Source organism: Lynx canadensis, chromosome A2, assembly GCF_007474595.2.
Source record: "Lynx canadensis isolate LIC74 chromosome A2, mLynCan4.pri.v2, whole genome shotgun sequence".
Classification (NCBI taxonomy): Eukaryota; Metazoa; Chordata; class Mammalia; order Carnivora; family Felidae; genus Lynx; species Lynx canadensis.
The window spans coordinates 81969651-81991159 of NC_044304.2; the positions used below are offsets into that span (position 1 = coordinate 81969651).

A 21509-nucleotide genomic window follows, 5' to 3' on the forward strand; every position below is an offset into this window, starting at 1 on the left:
AAACTGAGTGAGTTGGAGACAATGAAAATGTCTTGGATGAGCCGACTGAAAACAAATGAAGTGAATGCAGTTCTTTAATATTTGTCAATGATCAGAGGCTTCAAACTGAGATAGACCCACTGATGGGTGTATATTGCTATTTGTGCCAACTTTTTTGCTGGGAAATTGTGTGTGAGGGAGTCTCTCGTTGCTAGGGGAGACAGACTTGCTGCTTTGTTTCCCTGGATCCAAGCAAGGGCATATTAATTCAAGACACTATGTCATGCCATTCAAGCTCAATGGCAGAATATGAGCAAGACGTGAAGAGGGCTCCTCCCTAAATTCAGGAAGAGCCTCCAGCTGGGGAGGTCCGCATTTTTCTGGCCCAGACAAGCACCCTTAGCCCTGGGGAAGATAAGGCAGGCTACTTCTGAGCATTCGCCAGGAATCTGCGTACTCCTAAATGTGTGTCCTTCCAGAGAAAACTTCGCTTACATCTGGCTGGAGAGGAGAAGCATAAAGGAATCTGAGAAATCAAAATAAGTTTCCTGGGAATGAAAACCATCTTCAAAATTTCAAATATAAAGATGAGGCATAAGAGCAGCGGTTTATGCAGGTTTTTCTCAGCATGCCTATTTCTAAGGCATTTCAAACACTTCCACAGTAGTGACTTCTAACATCACACAGGGCATGCTGGAACTGTTTTGACTGGCTGCACTGGGACCCACACCTGCTGGTGCAGGAACTGCTTCAGACTCCCTGTCCACAGCCACTCTACCTTCCTCTTGCCTTAGTATCTGCTTACAACAGTGAGAAAAATAGGGTAGCTGGGATCCACACATTGCTTGCCTTATTTTGTTTGGCATGCACAGCTTTTTTTTAAATTACAAAATAATATTTTTTCAAGTCTGGTTGATTCTTAAAAATGTGGGTTTTTGCTTTCTCTTGGAAGTTCAAAGACTTAGAAGGAGGGAGCCAGCATCCCCTCTGATCAACAGTTGGCCTGGGCTAGTAGTGGCTGCTCTTCAGAAGGGGCAAGGGCTCTCCATGCTTCACACATCCATGTTCCCTGCCTGGTCTGAGAGACTAAGAGAAAAATTACCAGGTGTACTCACAACTGCAAAGAAAAGACCTCCCCCCACCCTGCCGTTCCTGAAACCAGCCAGGGAATGCCCGGTTGTGGTCTGACCTAAAGGCGGGAACCAATCAAGTTCTGCTGAGTGGTTTGAAAATAAGGCGGGAACCAATCAAGTTCTGCTGAGTGTTCAAATTTAAATGTCAACCAATAACAGCTCTGTAACCGCGAAAAATCCCTAACTTGTTTGTGCCTGTCTATAAAAGAAGCTGTAAGATCCTCGCTGGGGGCCTCTTAGCGTCACCGGCAACCAGTGCGTGGAGGACCGGGTTCGAACCTGCAATAAACGACCCTTGCCGCTTGGCTTTGACTCTGGACTCTGGTGGTTTGTTTTCGGGGGGTCTCTCGAATCGGGGCATATCAGGTCCATGCACGCATGTGAATGTAAGATCATCCCTCCCTCTTTCTGAGACTGTGGGCCCAAGCAGAGCTTCTCCAGTGCTGAGGCAGCAAAGTGGGGCAGAGGGATAGGAGGACATCATGCTTCTTTCTGCCCAGAATCCGGGAGTGTGTGCATAATGAGGGCCTTGGGATCATGCAGACTTAGCCCCTTGACTATGGGGTTCTCTGATAGAGCTGTAGCAGGGGCACAGACTCACTAGAAATCAAGAATAAACAACGAACAAGAAAATCTTCATACATTAAAAAAAAAAAACCTTCTAAATAATCCATGAGTCAAAGAAGAAATAACAATAGAAATTAAAACGTATTTAGAACTTAAAATCTTGAACATACTACATATCAAAACTACAGCCTTAAAGTCATACATTATTAATAAAAATGAAGAAAAATGGAGTTACTGATCTAAGTGTCCAACTTAAGGAGCAATAAAAATAACAACAGAGTAAACCCAAAGAAAATGAAGGGAGAGAAATATTAAATATAAAAACAGAAATGAATAAGCAAGAGAACAAATGTGTAAGCTGGTTCTGTAAAAGAATAAAAAAAAATGGACAAATCTCTGGTATGAGTAATAAAGAAAAAACAGAATGCACAAATAAACAGGAGTCAAATAAGTGAGATGAACACATAAAAACAAATCCTTCAGACATTAAAAATATAATAAGATAATATTATAAACACTTTGAAAACTAAGATGGGATAGACAATTAGAAAAAAAGATATTTATTAGAATTGACTCAAAAAGAAATAGAAAACGTGAAGGATTTATAGGTGTGTTCTACCAAACATTCAAGGACAATTCTCAACTTACATAAACTTTCCCAGATAGCAACAGCAATGACAACAGAAAGGATTATTCCTTCTCACTTTATAAGACTAAAATAACATTAATATCAAAATCATTCACAACACTACAAGAAAAGAAGATTTCAGGCCAACCTTGCTCAAGAACAAATACAAATATCCTAAAGGAACTGCCAGAAACTCAATTGAGCAGTGCATAAAAAGATCATTATGAATAAGTAGGGCTTATTAGAGGACATCAAGAGAGATAATAACATAAAAACCCATTAATATGATTAATCATATTAATTAGCATGTTAAAGAAAAAAGATCATATGATACTTTCCATGGATATAGAAATAGTACATAAAATTCAACACGAATTCCTAATAAACTCTCTAGCAAACTAGTGATAGAAGGGAACATTCTTACTCTGATAAAGGTTATCTATATAGCCTTTGTTTATAACTAACATTGTGTTTAATGGTGAAACGTTAAAATTATTCCCTTTAAGATGAGAAATGGAACAAGAGTGCTTGTTTTGACCACTTCTATTTAGAATCACAGAAGTTGAACACATGCAGTAAAATAAGAAAAAAAAAAGGGTGTAAAAAAGACACAGAACTCTCCTTATTTGCAGAAAATGTGTTTATCTAGGTAGAAAATCCAGAGGCAGCTACTGAGAAATTACCTGAATTAATAAAAGAGTTTAGTAATTTTGCTGGGTACAATTGACCAACATATAAAAATCAATTCTTTTTCTTTTCACTGGTAACAGTTTACCTTAATAATTACATTAAAAATGGGGCGCCTGGGTGGCGCAGTCGGTTAAGCATCCGACTTCAGCCAGGTCACGATCTCGCGGTCCGGGAGTTCGAGCCCCACGTCAGGCTCTGGGCTGATGGCTCAGAGCCTGGAGCCTGTTTCCGATTCTGTGTCTCCCTCTCTCTCTGCCCCTCCCCCGTTCATGCTCTGTCTCTCTCTGTCCCAAAAATAAATAAACGTTGAAAAAAAAAATAAAAAAAAAATAATTACATTAAAAATACTATATATAACCAAAAACAGTAAGATACCTAGGAATAAACCTAACCAAAGAGGTATAAAGTCTGTATGCTGAAAACTATACAATGCTTATGAAAGAAATTGAAGAAGACACAAAGAAATGGAAAAACATTCCATGCTCATGGATTGGAAGAACAAACATTGTTAAAATGTTGATACTACCCAAAGCAATCTAAACATTCAATGCAATCCCTATCAAAATAACACCAGCATTCTTCACAGAGCCAGAACAAACAATTCTAAAATTTGTATGGAACCATAAAAGACCCCAATAGCCAAAGTAATGTTGAAAAAGAAAATCAAAGCTGGAGATATCACAGTACAGGACTTCAATCTGTATTACAAAGCTGTAATCATCAAGGCACAAACATACTGATACAAAAACAGACACATAGATTAATGAAATAGAAAAAAAGAACCCAGAAGTAGACACACAAATGTATGGCCAACTAATCTTTGACAAAACAGGGAAGAGTATCCAATGGAAAAAATACAGTCTCTTCAGCAAATGGTGCTGGGAAAACTGGACAGTGACATGCAGAAGAATGAAACTGAGCCACTTTATTATACCACACACAAAAATAAATGCAAAATGGGTGAAAGACCTAAATGTGAGACAAGAAACCATCAAAATCCTACAGGAAAACACAGGTGTCAACCTCTTTGACCTTGACTGTAGCGACTTCTTTTTTTTTAAATTTTTTTAATGTTTATTTATTTTTGAGAGAGAAAGAGAGAGAGAGAGTGAGAGACTGATAAATGAACAAAGAAGATGTGATACACACACAACCACACACACACACACGCACACACACACACACACACACACACAATGGAATATTACTTGGTAATCAAAAAGGATGAAATTTTGCCATGTGGATGTAAACAGAATGTATTACACTAAACAAAATAAGTCAGTCAGGGAAAGACAAATATCATATGATTTCACTCATAGTAGAATTTAAGAAACAAAACAGAGTGGGAGAGAGCCAAAGCATAAGAGACTGTTAAAAACTGAGAACAAACTGAGGGTTGATGGGGGGTGGGAGGGAGGGGAGGGTGGGTGATGGGTATTGAGGAGGGCACCTTTTGGAATGAGCACTGGGTGTTGTATGGAAACCAATTTGTCAATAAATTTCATATATATATATATAAAATAATAAATAAATAAATAAATAAATAAATAAAAAGAAAAAAAAAGAAACAAAACAGATGCACACAGGGGAAGGGAAGGAAAAATAAGATAAAGAGAGAGGGAAGCAAACTATAAGAAAAAATACAGAGAACAAACTGAGGGTTGCTGGAGGAGAGGAGGGTGGGAATATGGGTTAAATGGGTGAAGGGCATCAAGGAGGGCACTTTTTAGGATCCACACTGGGTGTTTTTAAATTAAAAACTTTTTTTTTAATATTGATTCATTTTTGAGAGATAGAGACAGAGTGCGAGTGGGGCGGGAGCAGAGAGAGAGGGAGACACAGAATCCGAAGCAGGCTCCAGGCTCTGAGCTGTCAGCACAGAGCCCAATGCAGGGCTCAAACTCTCAAGCTGTGACACCATGATCTGAGCTGAAGTTGGACGTCTAACCGACTGAGCCACCCAGATGCCCCTGCACTGGGTGTTATATGTAAGTGATGAACCACTAAATTCTACTCCTGAAAGCAATACTACACTATATGTTAACTAATTTGAATTTAAACAAACATAAAAATACTATATATAAGAGCAAAAATAAAACAAAATCCCTACAATCAATTTAGCAAAATATCTGCAGGTATGTTATGGGAAAAAAAAATATAAAACTTTGAGCAGTTTATGGAATACCTAAATAAATGGATTATATCACGTTCATGTATAGAAAGATTCAATATTATGAAGATTATAAATATTATAAAGTTTTCCCACATTTATTTATAGATTCTAAACAATTCAAATAAAAATCCTAATAGGACAAGCAAATTCTAAAAATTTATATGAAAGGGCAAACAAAGATCCAAGAACATCTAAACACTTCTGGAGAATTAAGATATGTATCTGGGGATGAAGGGATGGGCAGTTTCTCTATCAAAAGTCAAGACCTATTGAAAGGTAGATAAGTATAGTATCAATGTAGGCATAGACAAACAGAGCAGCAGAACAGTGTAAATAATCTATAAACAGACTATTGCATATAGAAATTTTATTTATTATAGGGCTGCCATTGCAGATTGGGGGAAAATGAGAAGACATTCAACAAATGATGCTGTGACAAGTGCTTATCTATATGGAAAAAACTAAAATTAAATTTCTTCCTTATCCTACTACAGAGAAATCAATTTTAGGTGATTAAAGATTTAGAAATGATAAGCAAAACTATAAAACTTTTAGAAAAAGATACAGGAGATCTTTAAAAATATGAGTTAGGGAGTAATTTTTTAAAGATGACACAGAAAGTAGAAACTATAAAGGAAATGGTTAATTAAATCAATTATATGCCAAAATTAAGAGTTTCTGTTTATCAAACTGCAACATAAAGAAAGTGAAACTACAAGTCATAAACTGGAATAAGATATTTGCAACATAGCAATCGATGAAAAATCATCACCAAGAACATACAAACACTTTCACAATCAATATCAGAGGAAGAAACAATTCAACAGAAAATAGAGAAAATATATGAATAGGCATTTTTATCTAAGAGAAAACACAAAAGCCCAATAAACATAAGAAAAGATGATGAACACCATTTGTAATCAAGAAACGATATGCCATTTTCTACCTGCCAGAATGAGAATTTGAAAGCTTGAAATACAAGTTTAATGAGGATGTATACATAGTAGGGGAAACTCTTTTATACTGTTAGTATGTGTATACATTTGTAAAACCACTTAGGAAAATATTTTTGTGTTATTTAGTTAAGTTAAATATGTGCCCACCTAGGTATGTAGTCTAGTCTAGAGAAATTCTTGCATACGTGCAGCAGGAAATATATACAAGGATTGTGTTAGTTACAAAAAGGTGGAAACATCTCATATGTCCATTGACATGGAAAATCTCAAATCTCCATGGATAGCTACTATAGACTGTAGCATATTTATACAATGGAATGATTTACAACAGTGAAAATAAATGAACAATAGCTTCATGCATCAACTCGGCTGACTCTAATGAGTATAAGGTATAAAAAGCAAACCACAGAGAAGGATATGTGTAATATGATTCATTTACATAAAGTTCACAAAGTGCAAAACTAAACAATATAGTTGAGAGATACACACATATGTAGCAAAACTAGAAGGAATGGTAAGTGTTTGTTTAGAGTGGTGGTTCTTCCGGGAGCTGGAGCGTGCAGGGCGGTTTAGTCATTGGAGATTGGTCATATTCTGTTTTTTAAGCACACAAGGGTGCTTGAATCATTGCTGGTATTTATACCTGCTAAATATGTTAGAAATCTTCTTCTAAATGGTTTTATGTTTAATAAAAATAATATGTAAAATAGAATACTTTTACATTCTGGGCCACAGAAAGAGAGGTGATACATTAAAAACAGCTATCAGGGAAAGATGCAGAGAAAGGGGAATCCTCAACACTGCTTGTGGGAATGCAAACTGGTGCAGACACTGTGGAAAACAGTGTGGAGATTCCTCAAAAATAGAACTACCCTACAATTCAGCTATTGTTCTACTAGGTATTTACCCAAAGGATACAAAAATACTGATTCAAAGGGGCACATGCAGCATTATTAACAATAGCCAAACTATGGAAAGAGCTCAAGTGTTCATCAACTGATGAATGGATAAAGAAGATATGGTATATATACAATGGAATATTACTTAGCCATAAAAAAGAACAAAATCTTGCCATTTCCAACTCACTGGATGGAGCTAGAGAGTATTACGCTACATGAAATAAATCAGTTAGAGAAAGACTAATACCGTATTATTTCACTCATATGTGGAATTTAAGAAACAAAACAAACAATCTCACAGGGGGAAAAAGAGAGGCAAACCAAGAAACAGACTCTTAACTACAGGGAAAAAACTGATGGTCACCAGAAAGGAGGTGGGGGGAGGAATGGGTGAAACACATGATGGGGATTAAGGAGTGCATTTGTTGTGTTGAGCACTGGGGTGTTGAATGTTAAGTACTGAATTACTAAAGTGTACCCCTGAAACTAATATTATACTGTATGTTAACTAACTGGAATTTAAATAAAAACAAAACAAAAAAAAAAAGATATTGCTTAATATCTTTTTTTGCACATTGTTCAGTCTGTCAAGATATTTTAGGTTACCCTGAGGCCCCCTGCAGGTGGACATGTGTCATATGAGTTTCAAGAAGAAGGTTGAAAAAAAGCTTATGCAGTGCAAAAAGGCATATACAATTGTTATACTGCTGTTAAGGTGATGAAGCTAAAAAAATGATGTTCTTTTTTATAATAGAAAGTATGTTTTATGGAAACGGGGAATATGCTAAATTTTATAGAAACAGTAAAATATTTTACCTTTCCTAGAGCAAACTAGGTCTACTTTCAGATTCTCTTTTAACTCGACTCTCAGACTTTATTTATGTGATGATTAGAACTACTTTCCTTTCCTCCAAATGTCTCTTGTTTCTTAAGATTCCCTGCTTCACCCATAAATTATTTTTATATTCATTATTCTTTGCCTGTGTTTCCTATTTATTTTCAGTTTTTAATTAGATTGTATCCCTAAGAGCTTGGTATCAGAGACAAAAATTTTCATCAGTTACAAAAATTTTATTCCTCTCAACTTTATTAGACTATTTTACAAACTTAAAAACACTCTTACTTTATTTTTTTTTTCAACGTTTATTTATTTTTGGGACAGAGAGAGACAGAGCATGAACGGGGGAGGGGCAGAGAGAGAGGGAGACACAGAATCGGAAACAGGCTCCAGGCTCTGAGCCATCAGCCCAGAGCCTGACGCGGGGCTCGAACTCACAGACCGCGAGATCGTGACCTGGCTGAAGTCGGACGCTTAACCAACTGCGCCACCCAGGCGCCCCAAAACACTCTTATTTTTTATTACACATCCACTAATGGTTTCTAATAATTTCTTACACTTTTCCTTAAAATCTGAATGTCATTCGTGTTTCTTTTACCACATTAGCCATCTCAAATGACTGAAGAAAAGCAATCAGACATGATGGTTATGTTTCTATTTTCTATTCCCCGTATTTTCTTCATTTACAGATTATGTTTTGTTTCCTCAATTTTAATACATGAATATTAATTGGTGTTGGAAATCCATCTAGTAATTATTGTCAAAACTTGTTACTCTTCACTTTTTTTTTTGTTAAAGTGAATATTTCACATAATTATGATCCACATGGTTTTTCTTGGTATTTATTCTCATGGCACTATTTTCCTCAAATTCTATTCCATGATATATCTTACTGTTTAAATTCCTCTCTCTTTCCACAAACTAAAACTTCACTCTTTGCCTTAAAAAAAAAATCATGGCGGCACCTGGGTGGCTCAGTCAGTTAAGGGTCTGACTTTGGTTCAAGTCATGATCTCACAGTTTGAGGGTTCAAGCCCTGCATCGGGCTCTGCACTGACAGTAAGGAGCCTGCTTGGGATTCTCTCTCCCTCTCTCTCTCTGTCCTTTCTCTGCTCTCAAAATAAATAAATAAATAAATAAATAAACTTAAAAAAAATATGACTACCTCCTGATATGTTTTCAAAACTCTCTCAACAACTCTATAAAGTAGATATCATCTTCCTATTTTATAGGAACTGAGGTTTAACAAAGTGAATTGATGTTTCTAAGTTTAATAAGGCAAATATACCATGTTTGCATATTTGGCTGGTTGAGAATAGGGCTGCGGGTTTAGAAACGCTCTAAATAGTCATATTTTTAGTAAATCTTTAGGCCCTTATTTATTTAGTTACTCTTATATGTTTCATATACCGGGTCCTAGAACCTCTCTTTTAAAGTAGCATCTGGGGCACCAGGGTGGCTCAGTTGGTTAAGCGTCCGACCTGGGCTCAGGTCATGATCTCACAGCTCATGAGTTCGAGCCCCGTGTCAGGCTCTGTGCTGACAGCTCAGAGCCTGGAGCCTGCTTCGGATTCTGTGTCTCCCTCTCTCTCTGCCTCTCTACCCACTCATGCTCTGTCTCTCTCTGCCTCTCGAAAATAAAGAAATGTAATAAAAAATTTTAAATTAGCATCTAATTGATCTTCTGAAAAAGAGTTTCTTATCGTCTCTCCTTTATGTAGATTTTGGCTTGTAAATCTGACCCTCAGAAGGAACCATTCATTTTCCCCACTACTTCCTGATCATGGTTTGCTGTTGGTATGTTCTCACATTTTGAGGAAAGCCGTTGACCTTGTACATTATCAGAATTCTTGCCTGATCTGACTGTTATTTCATCAAGTGGAAAAAAATATTTATTTGACAAAAAAAGTAAACACATAATGCTTTCTAAGGAGGAAAAACAAATCTCTTCTATGGGAGTACTCATTAATCAATTTCAAAGTCACATAGTTTAATTTGCCAAGGATTCTCTACTAAGATATTTCTCACTGCTGCAGGTGCCCAGAAAGACTGGAGTGAGACCATTCACCTGGGACTCACTTTTGGGATATGTCTACCTATCTCTCACCAGGTTCATGAAAGAACCTCTGAGTGGGAAGGTCACTGGCACTTCTCTTGGATGCCCAGGATATCGCTTGGATGCCTAAGGACATACTTTAAAAATATGTACCCGTGCCACCATTTCTTAGAATCCCCAGTGTGAGAAGGATGCCCGTACACCCGTGCTCCCAACCTCCTCTGGCCCCTACCATACCTGGCTTTCCTGTACTACTAAACAGGCACACATCACCACTGTCCTGCAACTAAGGTGATGTAAAAGACCCAGGAAAAGTCTCAGGTTCAGAGACTAACATCTGGGGCATTAACTAAGAGTTCAAAAGCACTATTATTTACATCCCTAACCCAAAGGCCCAGTAATTCATTAGTTGTTACATGAAATGGTTTTCCAGGATCATCTAGCTCTTTCACAAAAGCAATGTTGATTTCAGCAATTCCACTACGGTGCGTTTAATCTAAGATACCCAGCTATTATCAGATCATTGCCTGGCTTTTTCCTTTATGTTTCTGATCATGAAAAAGGGGGGAAACCTCATCTTTTCCAAACTTATCGGATCATGAAGTGGGTGTATGTTTAGTTTGTGAATAGAGGAAATGATGCATTAAGACTGAAGGTGAGGGAATCACGTTAATGAGGCGAAATGTGCCTGAGTGTTTTAAAGGCTGGGAAGAACCTGGTGCTAGCTTCTCTTCTTCTTGAGCTTATTTTTAATAATAGCCCATGAATGTCTAGTCCAGCTACTTTTCTCAGGAGTCTTGGCACTTTACAACCAAACCATAATCCCCATGGAGTGAAGTCCTGCCTCGTAAGCATCACCTGCACAGATAATTAAGATCTGTATATGTATCTGGGTCCCAGTGGTATCAAGGGGGAATTTTATAGTTAGATGAAAAATGGGTCCCTAATGAATTTTACTGTAAAATTTCCAAATTGGTAACCAATATGTTATCCCATTTATGCATTGGTTTAAAATAATGAGACCACTGAGTCATGCAAATGTTGATCAATCCCGGTGCTTGCCAAAGTAACTTAAATGCAACCGTGAATTACAAGTTATTGCCAATTGCTGACATGCACAAATGAAGGTAGAAAACATTACCTTAAATGATTAAAATTTGATAAGAACATTAAAATAAGATCTGAATTAATTATGTGCTATGATCAAGAACAACTACGAAGATTTACCTCATTCTGACAGTAGATAATATGAGCACCTTTGAACTTACATGATAAAGCTGTCCCTCTTCCTGACATGCAGTTTGTCACCACAGACAAATTTTCCCCTGGTGCCATAAGACTCCATGAGTGAGAAAAACTCAAAACATTTGAGTAGCGAATATAATCTGTAAAGAGCAGAAAAAAGCCTTCCATCCATCCCTGCCAAGTCCCCAGACTTAATTTGAAGATTGGAAATAAAATCAACTAGTAAAATTTTATCCCTGGAATTTCTATGACTCCCAAGTGGCTCCTTTTCTTTGAGAATTAAATGCTAGAAGTATGTATATTATGGTCCCAAATAAACTAACCCATATTATCTAAAACTGGCCATCATAATTCCTTTTACATAGCTGTACACAGAAGGAATAGTTTGCTCTATAAAACTGGCATGGAAAATTACAAAATATTGCTTATGTTTATAATCTTTGAAAAGAAGGGAAAATATCATTTTCTGAAACCCAGGTAGAGGACTCATTTTTATCACCTGCCAGAAGAAAAGGCATCTTTCATAAAATTTAGCACCTGCCTACAGAATTCTAAATCTGTGTTTACATGGGTTTAAAAACCGCAGGTAAACTGTTGGGACAGGATAGAAATCCCCTTAGACAGGATCTAAGGGGGATTAACAAGGCCTGAGCCACACACCTCCTATCTTTGTCATACGTGTGTCAGGTCAACTTCCCTCTGGCTCAGTTAGAAGTCCTCGAACTGCAGCTTATATCACATTCACAGGGGAATGAATCACAACACAGCCTGGTGACCCCAATCCTAGACTATCTGATTCAGTGGGTCTGTGGTGGGGCTCAGAATTTGCATTTCTAACATGTTCCCAGGTGATGCTGATGCCAGGGACCACGCTGGCAACTACCACTCTGGCTTGAATTCTCTAAGAAAGAATATTCTTTTTACATAAAAGTACTTCTATATTTAGGCTCCTATGCTTTGGGAGTGCTGTACATATCGAGCAGCCATTTAGACCACTTGTTAAAAAGTGTGGCCACTGTTTGGAAGTCACACAGGCCACCTCTGAAGTCCACTGTGGGGGCGGGTGGGCTATCCTCTCTCATAGGGCTCTGGTGGCTTCGCCCATGGTCCTTGTGTTGTGTTGTTTTTACGTGCACCAGGAAGATTTTGTTTTACTTAACCACTTGTGAGTTGGCTTTGCAATATGTTAAAAAAGTGCCCTTCTGCTTTTAGGGAAGCTGGGAGCCAAGAAACCATGTGGAGGCCTCTCCTAAAACCATATGTGGATGGGGTACACGGAGGCTGGTGTTGGATCAGGGCAGGAGCCGTCAGTCTCCAGAGTCAGCCAAATTCCAGTCAGTTCAAATTCCAACTTGGATACTTCCTAGTTGTCAAAGAATTGTGAAGGGAGGGAGGAACATTGACATGATTTATGTTCTTTCTACTTTTGCACTGTGGATGATTCAGTGACTTGGGAATGAAAATCACAGAAATGGTAGAGTGGGCAGTAGGAATAACAGATTCATTCAGTTATCTGGGAGCAAGTGGTTGGTGCAGCTCTGCACAAGAACCGGAAGTACCAGAAGCCAAGGACCACAGCTCCTCTGTATTAATTTAAAGGGCAAGGAGGGAAAGCAAGAATGAATTCCAGATTTTATTTATAATAACTAACCTTTTATGTGCTTACTAATGGCCATTTTACAGAAAGAGAGGGAGAGAGAAAAAGAGAGACACAGACTAATATTCTACATTGTTATCAAGGGTTTTTTTTGTACCTTTAGATGAACAGTTACCCATCAATCAGATGCCTCAAAATCACTATTACATTAAAAAATCCACCTCAGCTTACACTCTAATTGGAAAATTTCTAACTGCCACCATTTTTAAGGACAACACGTATCTAAGAAGTCTAGTCCTCCTCTTTCCAATATCGAAGCCAAAAGACCAGTCAACACAAAGGAAGTATTTCCAAAGAAACACAGAACCATTTGATTAATAAACCTGGAGGAAAAAAATAGCATCAAACAAAGAAAAAAATTTCAAAAGATTTATTCCAAATGAAAACTAAACCAAGCCATAGAAAAAAATTATGGATCCATGTTTCCATTTCAAACTATTTCTTAGCTTACTTTGTACATTTTCTTTAGCTCGCTCTTTAGAGAAACTATATATATAAAGCACTGCAATGAGATTTGCCAGTTGGAAGGGTGTAAGCAGGAGAATGAGAGCTAATATGATTCTTGAATTGCATTTGACCAAACCTTCAGGAAACTGAGTCATGCAACGGAAAGAAGGCAAAGCCCATGCTGAGACTGTTTGCTTAATCACATTGAGTCAGCATTCTGATACCACTGTGGGGTCTTTCAGTATTAAGCAATTCTATAAAAAGAGACTGTTCTTACCCTCATCCTTCCGTTTCTTATTGCTGGCCCATCTTCTGCCAATCTCAACACGTACAAATCCATTTTGTATTCCCTTCCTCCACGAATGCTGAATCCAAACCCTTTGGCGCCCTTCTCCATGTCCACAGTGAAATAATCAAAATCCTGTAGAGTTGGCGAGAGAATGGAATAAACAGGTGTTTGATATCAGAGAAGCTTCTGTGGTCAGTCTCTCTGTTCTCCTTCTCCCTTACAGTTAATGTGTCCCAAATGACATGATATTGTGAGAACAAGTAATCTCACTTCACAATCTAGCAAAACGAGAGACAGAATTCCAAAAGTTCAAGCAGATCTGAATGTAGTTTCCTTGGTCATTAAAAGAACTACCGTGTAGCTTGATTACTTTGGTACCCATTGTTTACTTGGCAAACAAAATGACTGCATATAGGTCTGAGCGATACTATCACTCCTTTGTGTTTCCTCATTCACTGCTGTTGGGCACCATAAACAAATGTATCAGAGTCGTGTGTGTCTGTCTCTGTGTGTACATGTGTGTCTGTGTGTGCACATGTGTGTACATGTATCTCTGTGTGTACACGTGTGTATGTGTGTCTATATGTGTGTCTCTGTGTGTACGTGTGTGTCTGTGTGTACATCTGTATCTGTGTGTATACGTGTGTGTATGTGTGTGTACATGTGTGTCTCTGTGTACATATGTGTGTCTGTGTGTATCTATATGTATGTGTGTGCACGTGTGTGTCTATATGTGTGTCTCTGTGTGTACGTGTGTGTACATTTGTATCTGTGTGTACATGTGTCTGTGTGTACATGTGTATCTATGTGTACACGTGTGTCTGTGTGTACATGTGTCTGTGTGTATGTGTGCACGTATGTCTGTGTGTACGTGTGTATATGTGTGTCTGTGTGTACATGTGTGTATGTGTGTGTACGTGCATGTATATGTGTGTCTGTGTGTATGTGTGTACATGTGTGTCTATGTGTACATGTTTGTACATGTGTGTCAATGTGTCTGTGTTTGTGTCTGCGTACATGTGTCTCTGTGTGTACATGTGTATCTGTGTGTGTCTGTATGTGTGTGTACATGTGTGTCTCTGTGTGTGTGTATCTGTGTGTAGGTGTGTGTGTATGTACGTGTGTCAATTATAGGTTTGCCCATTAGGAAAATGAGATTTAATGGGGTCCTGGGGGTACCTGGGGCTGCCTGTAGTCTGCCAGAGGGTACTGCCTGGTGTCAGGGGAGTGCTGCCTGTAGTCCAGCAGGGGAGGCTGCCTGTAGTCCAAGGGTGGGGGTTGCTGGTAGTCCCCTCCTGGGGGCTGCCTGTAGTCCAGCGGTGGCTGCCTGTAGTCTGTGAATGGAGGCTGTCGGATGTCTGGTTTCACATCTTGCCTTGCTTTCACTTCCGACCTGTAACTAAATGGACATGGGATTTGCTCTGAGGTCTCAGCATTCTAAGGAGATTAGAATGATCACATGACCTCTAGGCACATGTGGGCCACACTTCTTGAGGTCCTTTTGCATGTTCAGGAATTTGAGAAAATCATAGATGATAAGCATTATTTTAAATCCTTGACAAATGCCATATTGTCTACTTTTCATTTGGCTCCTTGAGAAATCAAGGTAAACATGATGGCCCAACCAGAACTTTGTGGAAAAGGACTTATGGATATCCCTCTTTGACTTTGGCTATTTACAAACTTGTACAACCGTAGCAAATCTAGGGAGTTAAACTATACATCCCAAACTATACATCCCAAAATATCAGTTTGTCTCAACACCAGTAAACCAACTCTCTCAACCACTCTCTCTCGCCCACACACTACTCATTACTTTATGACAGCACAACCAAAGTAATCTCTAAATACTCTATAAATATATAATTAAAGGCAATATTTTAACCTGCTAGGTTTGGTCTTTTTGAATATCTTACAAAGGTTAAAGGAGTGATAGCAAAGCATAATCATGAGCTGTTAAGTCAAGGAGAAAGTCACTGGGTCATTGCTAAGAGTAGAAACATATTACATAGTTTTAATACTAGACTATAACTATCAGATTAGTATCAGATGCTATTATCAGATACTACCACGGCTGTAAGATGAAAGGGAAGGCAAAAATGTGTATGTCCAACATTTGTCTCTTTCTTGTTTCTAGATGTTACTTACAGTAGCCTTCCACCCCATCCATGGGGGTTACATTTCTAGACTTCAGAGGTTGTCTAAAACTGCAGACAGTCCTGAACCCTATATACACTATGCTTTTTCCTATACCACAAATCTATGAGAAAGTTTAATTTATAAATTAGGCACAGTGAGAGATTAACCCAGCACTGGGCTCGATCTCACAACCGTGAGAACATGACATAAGCCAAAATCAAGAGTGGGATGCTTAACCAACTGAGTCACCCAGGAGCCCCACTACTATTTTTAAAAATCACTCACCTGAACAATTGCCATTAGTGCAATCTAATATTTGGTGAGGATACACTAAAAATGTACAGTAATAGATGTATTTATTTGGAATGTTTGAAAGGATGTTATTTTAATCAACACTTCGAGCAGGTCCCATTTGTTACTTAAATGGGAAGTAAGTGCAGAAATGACACGTTCCTCTTGTGAACTGCAGAAGTGACACATTCCTCTTGTGAACTGCAGAATTTAGGCTTTGTTTCCTACCTCGGCAAGTTGTCCACTCACCTACTGGGATTGTGAATGCTGAGAACAAAATTATTTAAATATGCTTCGAATAAGATGCTTAACCACACAAATGAATGAATTAAACAAAAGAACTGAACTGGCTGCCATTCGTTGGCATGTGTTGATTCCTTCCTAGAAACTGTTTGGTAGATTAGATGTCAAGTTGCTTTGAGTTACAGCACAAGTCACTTTATTTTCGTGATCTGTGTGGTAGTGGTATGCGATATCCATTATGTGCCCCATTTCCAACCAGATGTGTCACGAGGTATAGCCAAAGAGGGTGAAATGTAAAGTCTCCCCAAAGATTACACAACAGCCTAGAATAGGAACCGTTAAAATGCAACAGCTGTCATCCAAGCCTACCTTCTGGCATTCAGACTGTATTTGAACCAGTGCTGTCTGTCAGGATTTTACATTGAACTGTACCTTGAAGAGTCTTTAATGAGGAAAATATACTTAAGTTTTTATGAGTGTTGCTAACTGTTCAGTGAATGATACAGCGGCTTGGGCAAAAACTATGTTGCTTTGAATTTGTGAAATACATTAAGGAAAACTCAGGATTATTTAAAAAAAATACAGCCTCTTTAAAATTCCTTCACTCATGAAAGAAAGTCATCAGTATAACTCTTTGTTGCTATTAATTCCACTATTAAAGAGCCTGTAGAGATAAAAACAACAACAACAACAACAACAACAACAACAACCAGATTTCTAGTGATAAAATCTAGCAGAATTTTATGGTATGAACAAGTTCCAGAACCAAGAAACAATGCCCATGTGGTACAGGATCTTGTAGTTGGCTTTTGCCTCATGTGGACCTTTTATAAGAATTCCTTCCAGCTTAAACATCTAGGGTTCAAAGTACGTAAAAAAAGAAGTAAATTTCCAGTGTTTTTCTACTGACTGTGCTGTTTAAAATGCAGTCAAGGGGCACCTGGGTGGCTCAGTTGGTTAAGCATCCAACTTCGGCTCAGGTCATGATCTCACAGCTTATGAGTTTGAGCCCCGTGTCAGGCTTTGTGCTGACGGGTCAGAGCCTGGAGCCTGCTTAGGATTCTGTGTCTCCCTCTCTCTCTGCTGCTCCTCCCCTCATGCTTTGTCTCTCTCTCTCTCTCTCTCAGAAATAAATAAGCATTAAAAAATTAAAAATAAGTAAATAAAATGCAGTCAAATATTAATTTCCCTTGCTGGGGAAGGTGAGCTCTGCTATTTATACTTAGTTTTGAAATATATTATATAATGGTTCTTTTGTTGTTTCCAATGAATGCTTCTCCTTGAATACTGTTTTGCTTATGTGCATATTAAAATGATTTTGTTTCCAGAGTATATATCAAAAGGTTGTTAAGGGATAGAGACATAAGTAGAGGTGTGCAGGGTGTCAGTAGGAAGCCAAAGTGAAAGTAAATAAGACAGGATAAAATATTCAGTCATTTTAATTCATAAAATAAAAATGTGGAAGCAGATCGTCATTTAATTTTATCCCATTTTAACATGGAAACTGGCTCAGTTTGACATGGAGTTAGGTGGGCATTTCTTGTATAGATGAGCCACTAGAAAATGCATACGGGGTAATTGGCATAAAAGCTATCTTGGAGACACCTCTAGCCTGATCTAGAGAAAGACAAAGAGCTCTTGATACCATGACCATGTTTAAATGAAGCTAGGAAAATGATCTGGTATCTGTAAAATTATTAATCTCTTCATTCGTATGTAAAAGAGCCACCCACTAACAATCAACAGTTAAGCCAGGAAATCCCAGTGCCAAGGAAGGGCTCTCTGAAAGCAGGCACTTGCCAGGCTTTTAATATTAGTGCAGCAAAGTTCACTGGGAAAATTTGTTGGTGATTTATAAAAATTTGTATCAGGTCAATTGGTTAATCCCAGAGTTGGGAAATATTTTATTCCGTGTAGTCAGGACAAAAAGACATTCCAAAGACTGTTGCTTCTCTGATCAGGGCCAACGAGTTCCAGTTGTGGGCTAGTAGCAGTTGAAACATGATAGTGGCCTTGCCCAAATGTTATTCTCCCCACTGAATTATAACACGACAGGGATGAGATTACCCACCCCGAAGCCAGAAGCAAGAGCCCATGTCTGGGGGAGTCTGACTCTGGAAAGGTGAGATAGAACTGTGGCTGGGAGATTAATAAACAGAGGCAGAGCCATAAGAGGAGTCTGAGGCTGGCCTGGGAATTGCATGTGCTCAGCCCCTTCCTCCTGAGTCCGAAATGAATCCTGGGGAAAACCAGTGTGATCTGTTAAAACAGCTCACGGCGAAAGCAAACACATCAGTGGCTTATTACTGAGATACCCAGGACTTACTCCTCTTATGGGTTGTCAAATTCTTACCCCCCTATCATTTGCTTTATGGTCTTTAGTCTTTTTTCTTCCGTGGAATATATTAAAACCATAAACAGCTGAGGATAACAGACATTTACTTTTCTGTGAAAGCAAATGGGGGAACTCCTGAGATGAACAGGGCTTTATGGAAATAGCACCTGTGGCACAGGGAAAATATTTGCTTTGCAATTGCGTGAGTGATGGACCTACAGAGTTCTGGGACTTGGAAACTGAGTCTCACTTCATCTTTCCCAACATATGAGGCGGGAGCTAGGAAGCAGATGTTCAGAAAACATTAGAATTATGGAAAAGACCGGTGAGGGTTTTGTACACAGAGATGTTCCTGTGTGTTGTTCTGTTTTTCTCCTTCAAAAGAGGGAAAAAAGCATGGGAACATGTCTTCATCTCTTTCCTTTATGGCTCAACCTAACCCAGGCTCCCTGTTACACACAAGTTCATTGTAAGAAGACAATGCTGTTTTTACCTGACGTCCTTTTTTTCTGGAAGTTCAAAGTGGCTTATTCATATTAGTTTACGATATGGAATGGAAGAACCTCATTAGATCATGGGTAGGGGGATACAGGCAAAATGCAGTAAAAAATGCTAACGTTTATTACTGCTTACAAGTTTTGCCACACTTCCCTCTCCCCACACCACCATTGTTCTCTGAGCCACCACCTTCATTGATCCAAGGATATCAGCAGCCATCTCTAATTGCTTAATCTACATCCAACCCTCACCAGCTCCCAGTCAGCTCTCTGTGTGGCCCACTGGGCGGCCTTGAAAAGGAAATCCAGTGATGTCAGTCTTCAGCGTAAAACCTTCCAATGACTTGTCATTACACTGAAGCTCAAAATCTTTGGTGTGCCTGGGTGGTTCAGTCGGTTGAGCATCCAACTTCGGCCCGGGTCATGATCTTGTGTTTGTGGGTTCGAGCCCTGAGTCGGGCTCTGTGCTGACAGCTCAGAGCCTGGAGCCTGCTTGGATTCTGTGTCTCCCCCTCTCTCTGCCCCTCCCCTGCTTGCTCTCTGTGTCTCTTTATCTCTCAAAAAATAAAATAAAACATTTTAAAAAGTTTAAAAAAATCTTTAACATGCTTACAGCTCCAAAGGTGGGTCCCTATCACTCTCATTGCTACATCTTGAACCATGCTCCCTGACCTCTTCCCTCACCACACTGACCTTATTTATTGCCATGCCTTTCAAGGTTGCATGCTCCCTCCTGCCAAAGGGTCTATATCTATGTTCTTCAGTTTGGAGTCTCTTCAACGTGGTCTTCATCTAGTTAATCCCTACTGATCATCTACTGATCATCTACCTACTAATTGCTCATCATTTCTTGAGGAAAGGTTCTCTTTTTGTGAAGAACAGACCCCTGTATTTGCTAATAAAACCACATGTGTGACACCCACAGAATCTCTAAATCACAGAAAGGAGCACCTGGCAATTTCTACTTTATGTAACTTTCTCTTCGGTGTCCTGTTGTGTCCTGTCCCAAACTCTCCCTCTCCCCACCTCCCTCACCTCTCAGCATCAGAAAAACCAGGGGAAACTTTACCTATTTTCATGTCCTTGCAGCTGAAGTGGCTGAGGAGGAGCTGGTTGGGCAACAGGGCTGTTGGGAGTGGCTGGGCTCGGCTGGGCCAGAGGACTCTGCTGGGCCATGGGGCTCTGCTTCTCTGAACTGGGTGCCGACGCTGGGCTGCTGAGCTCTGCAAAGGGGAGCCAAAGTGGCAGGTGCAGTCAGGTTGGCATCTGATAAAGGGCAAGAGGTGGCCAGAGGTGGTAACTCTTTGCCTCCTCAGATGACTCAAGCAAGGCTTCAGTTTTCTCAGTTTCTGTTAGGCTTTAAGACAGCAGGTTAAACTTATCAATTATCCAACCAAGTTCCAATACCATTCGCAGAATTAGTATTATTTCATGAATTACAAGTGTTGCTGAACAAAGTTAAACAGAGTCTCTTGTCATTTTCCTAGCAGAAAAGATTACAATAAAAAAAACCCTGTTAAAACAATGAAAAAATAATCCAGAGGAGTAAGCTCTAAAACATATTCTATTTTTCCAGTGCTGCCCACTGAGAGAAAACATTTGAGCTGCTACTTTTTGGTTGTAAAGACAAATCCTACCGGTATTCCCAAGTTTGGACAAGGAAGTAACCATAATAGAAATAAATGCTTTTCATAATATTCTCTCTAGTTCCTTGTTGGTTTTATTGCTCAATCACCCCCTGTACTCCATGGTTTTTCAGAAAGAAAAAGAACATTGGACAGAAGAATGTTCATAAAATTGTTCTTTGTTAACACAGCTTCTTGGATTTTCCTGTAATAGCATTACCGTCTCAACTGCAATTATCTGTATATGATGCAATACAAATAAGACAGACATATTTCAGACTGGGAAAAACTGAAAAGTGAGTCAGATTTTTAGTGAGCAATCTTGCTTAGGGTTCATTTGAATATTTTACACATAATGATGTCTGCAAGTAACAGGTTAAAAACACCGCAGTCATTTTCTGTTCTGTTCTTTTTATTTGGTTGGGTGATAAAAGGGAGGTGATCTATTCATTATTAAGCCATTCTTCCCCTTTCTTGTCTGGCAGTCCAGATTTTGAAAAATTCTTTCCACTTGTGGGGTTTCTCATCTTCAGCACTGTTGACATTTTGGGCAAGACAATTCTTTGCTGTGGGGGGGGAGCTGTCCTGTGCATTGTTGGATGGCTGGCAGTATCCTTGCCCTCTACCCGCTAGATGCCGGTAGCATTCCCATCCTAATTGTGACAGTCAAAAACGTTGTCAGACCTTACTGAACATCCCCCAGGGGGACAAAATCACCTCAGTTGAGAACCACTGTTTTATATGGAAAGTCAGGTGACTGTTTAGTGCCTGCTTGCCAGATAGCCCCAAGACAGAATCAGGAGACTGAGGAAAACAGAGGCG

The 21509-nt window shown here is 39.0% G+C and overlaps 1 protein-coding gene across 1 annotated transcript in view; it reads right to left on the reverse strand.

Moving 5' to 3' along the window:
* MAGI2 (membrane associated guanylate kinase, WW and PDZ domain containing 2) overlaps positions 1 to 21509 on the reverse strand; it is a 1350333-nt gene that overhangs the window by 102734 nt on the left and 1226090 nt on the right. The window contains 3 exon segments of the mRNA XM_030307841.2: positions 13546 to 13689; positions 14737 to 14956; positions 20132 to 20285. Of these exon segments, the coding sequence (XP_030163701.2) occupies positions 13546 to 13689; positions 14737 to 14956; positions 20132 to 20285 (518 nt within the window).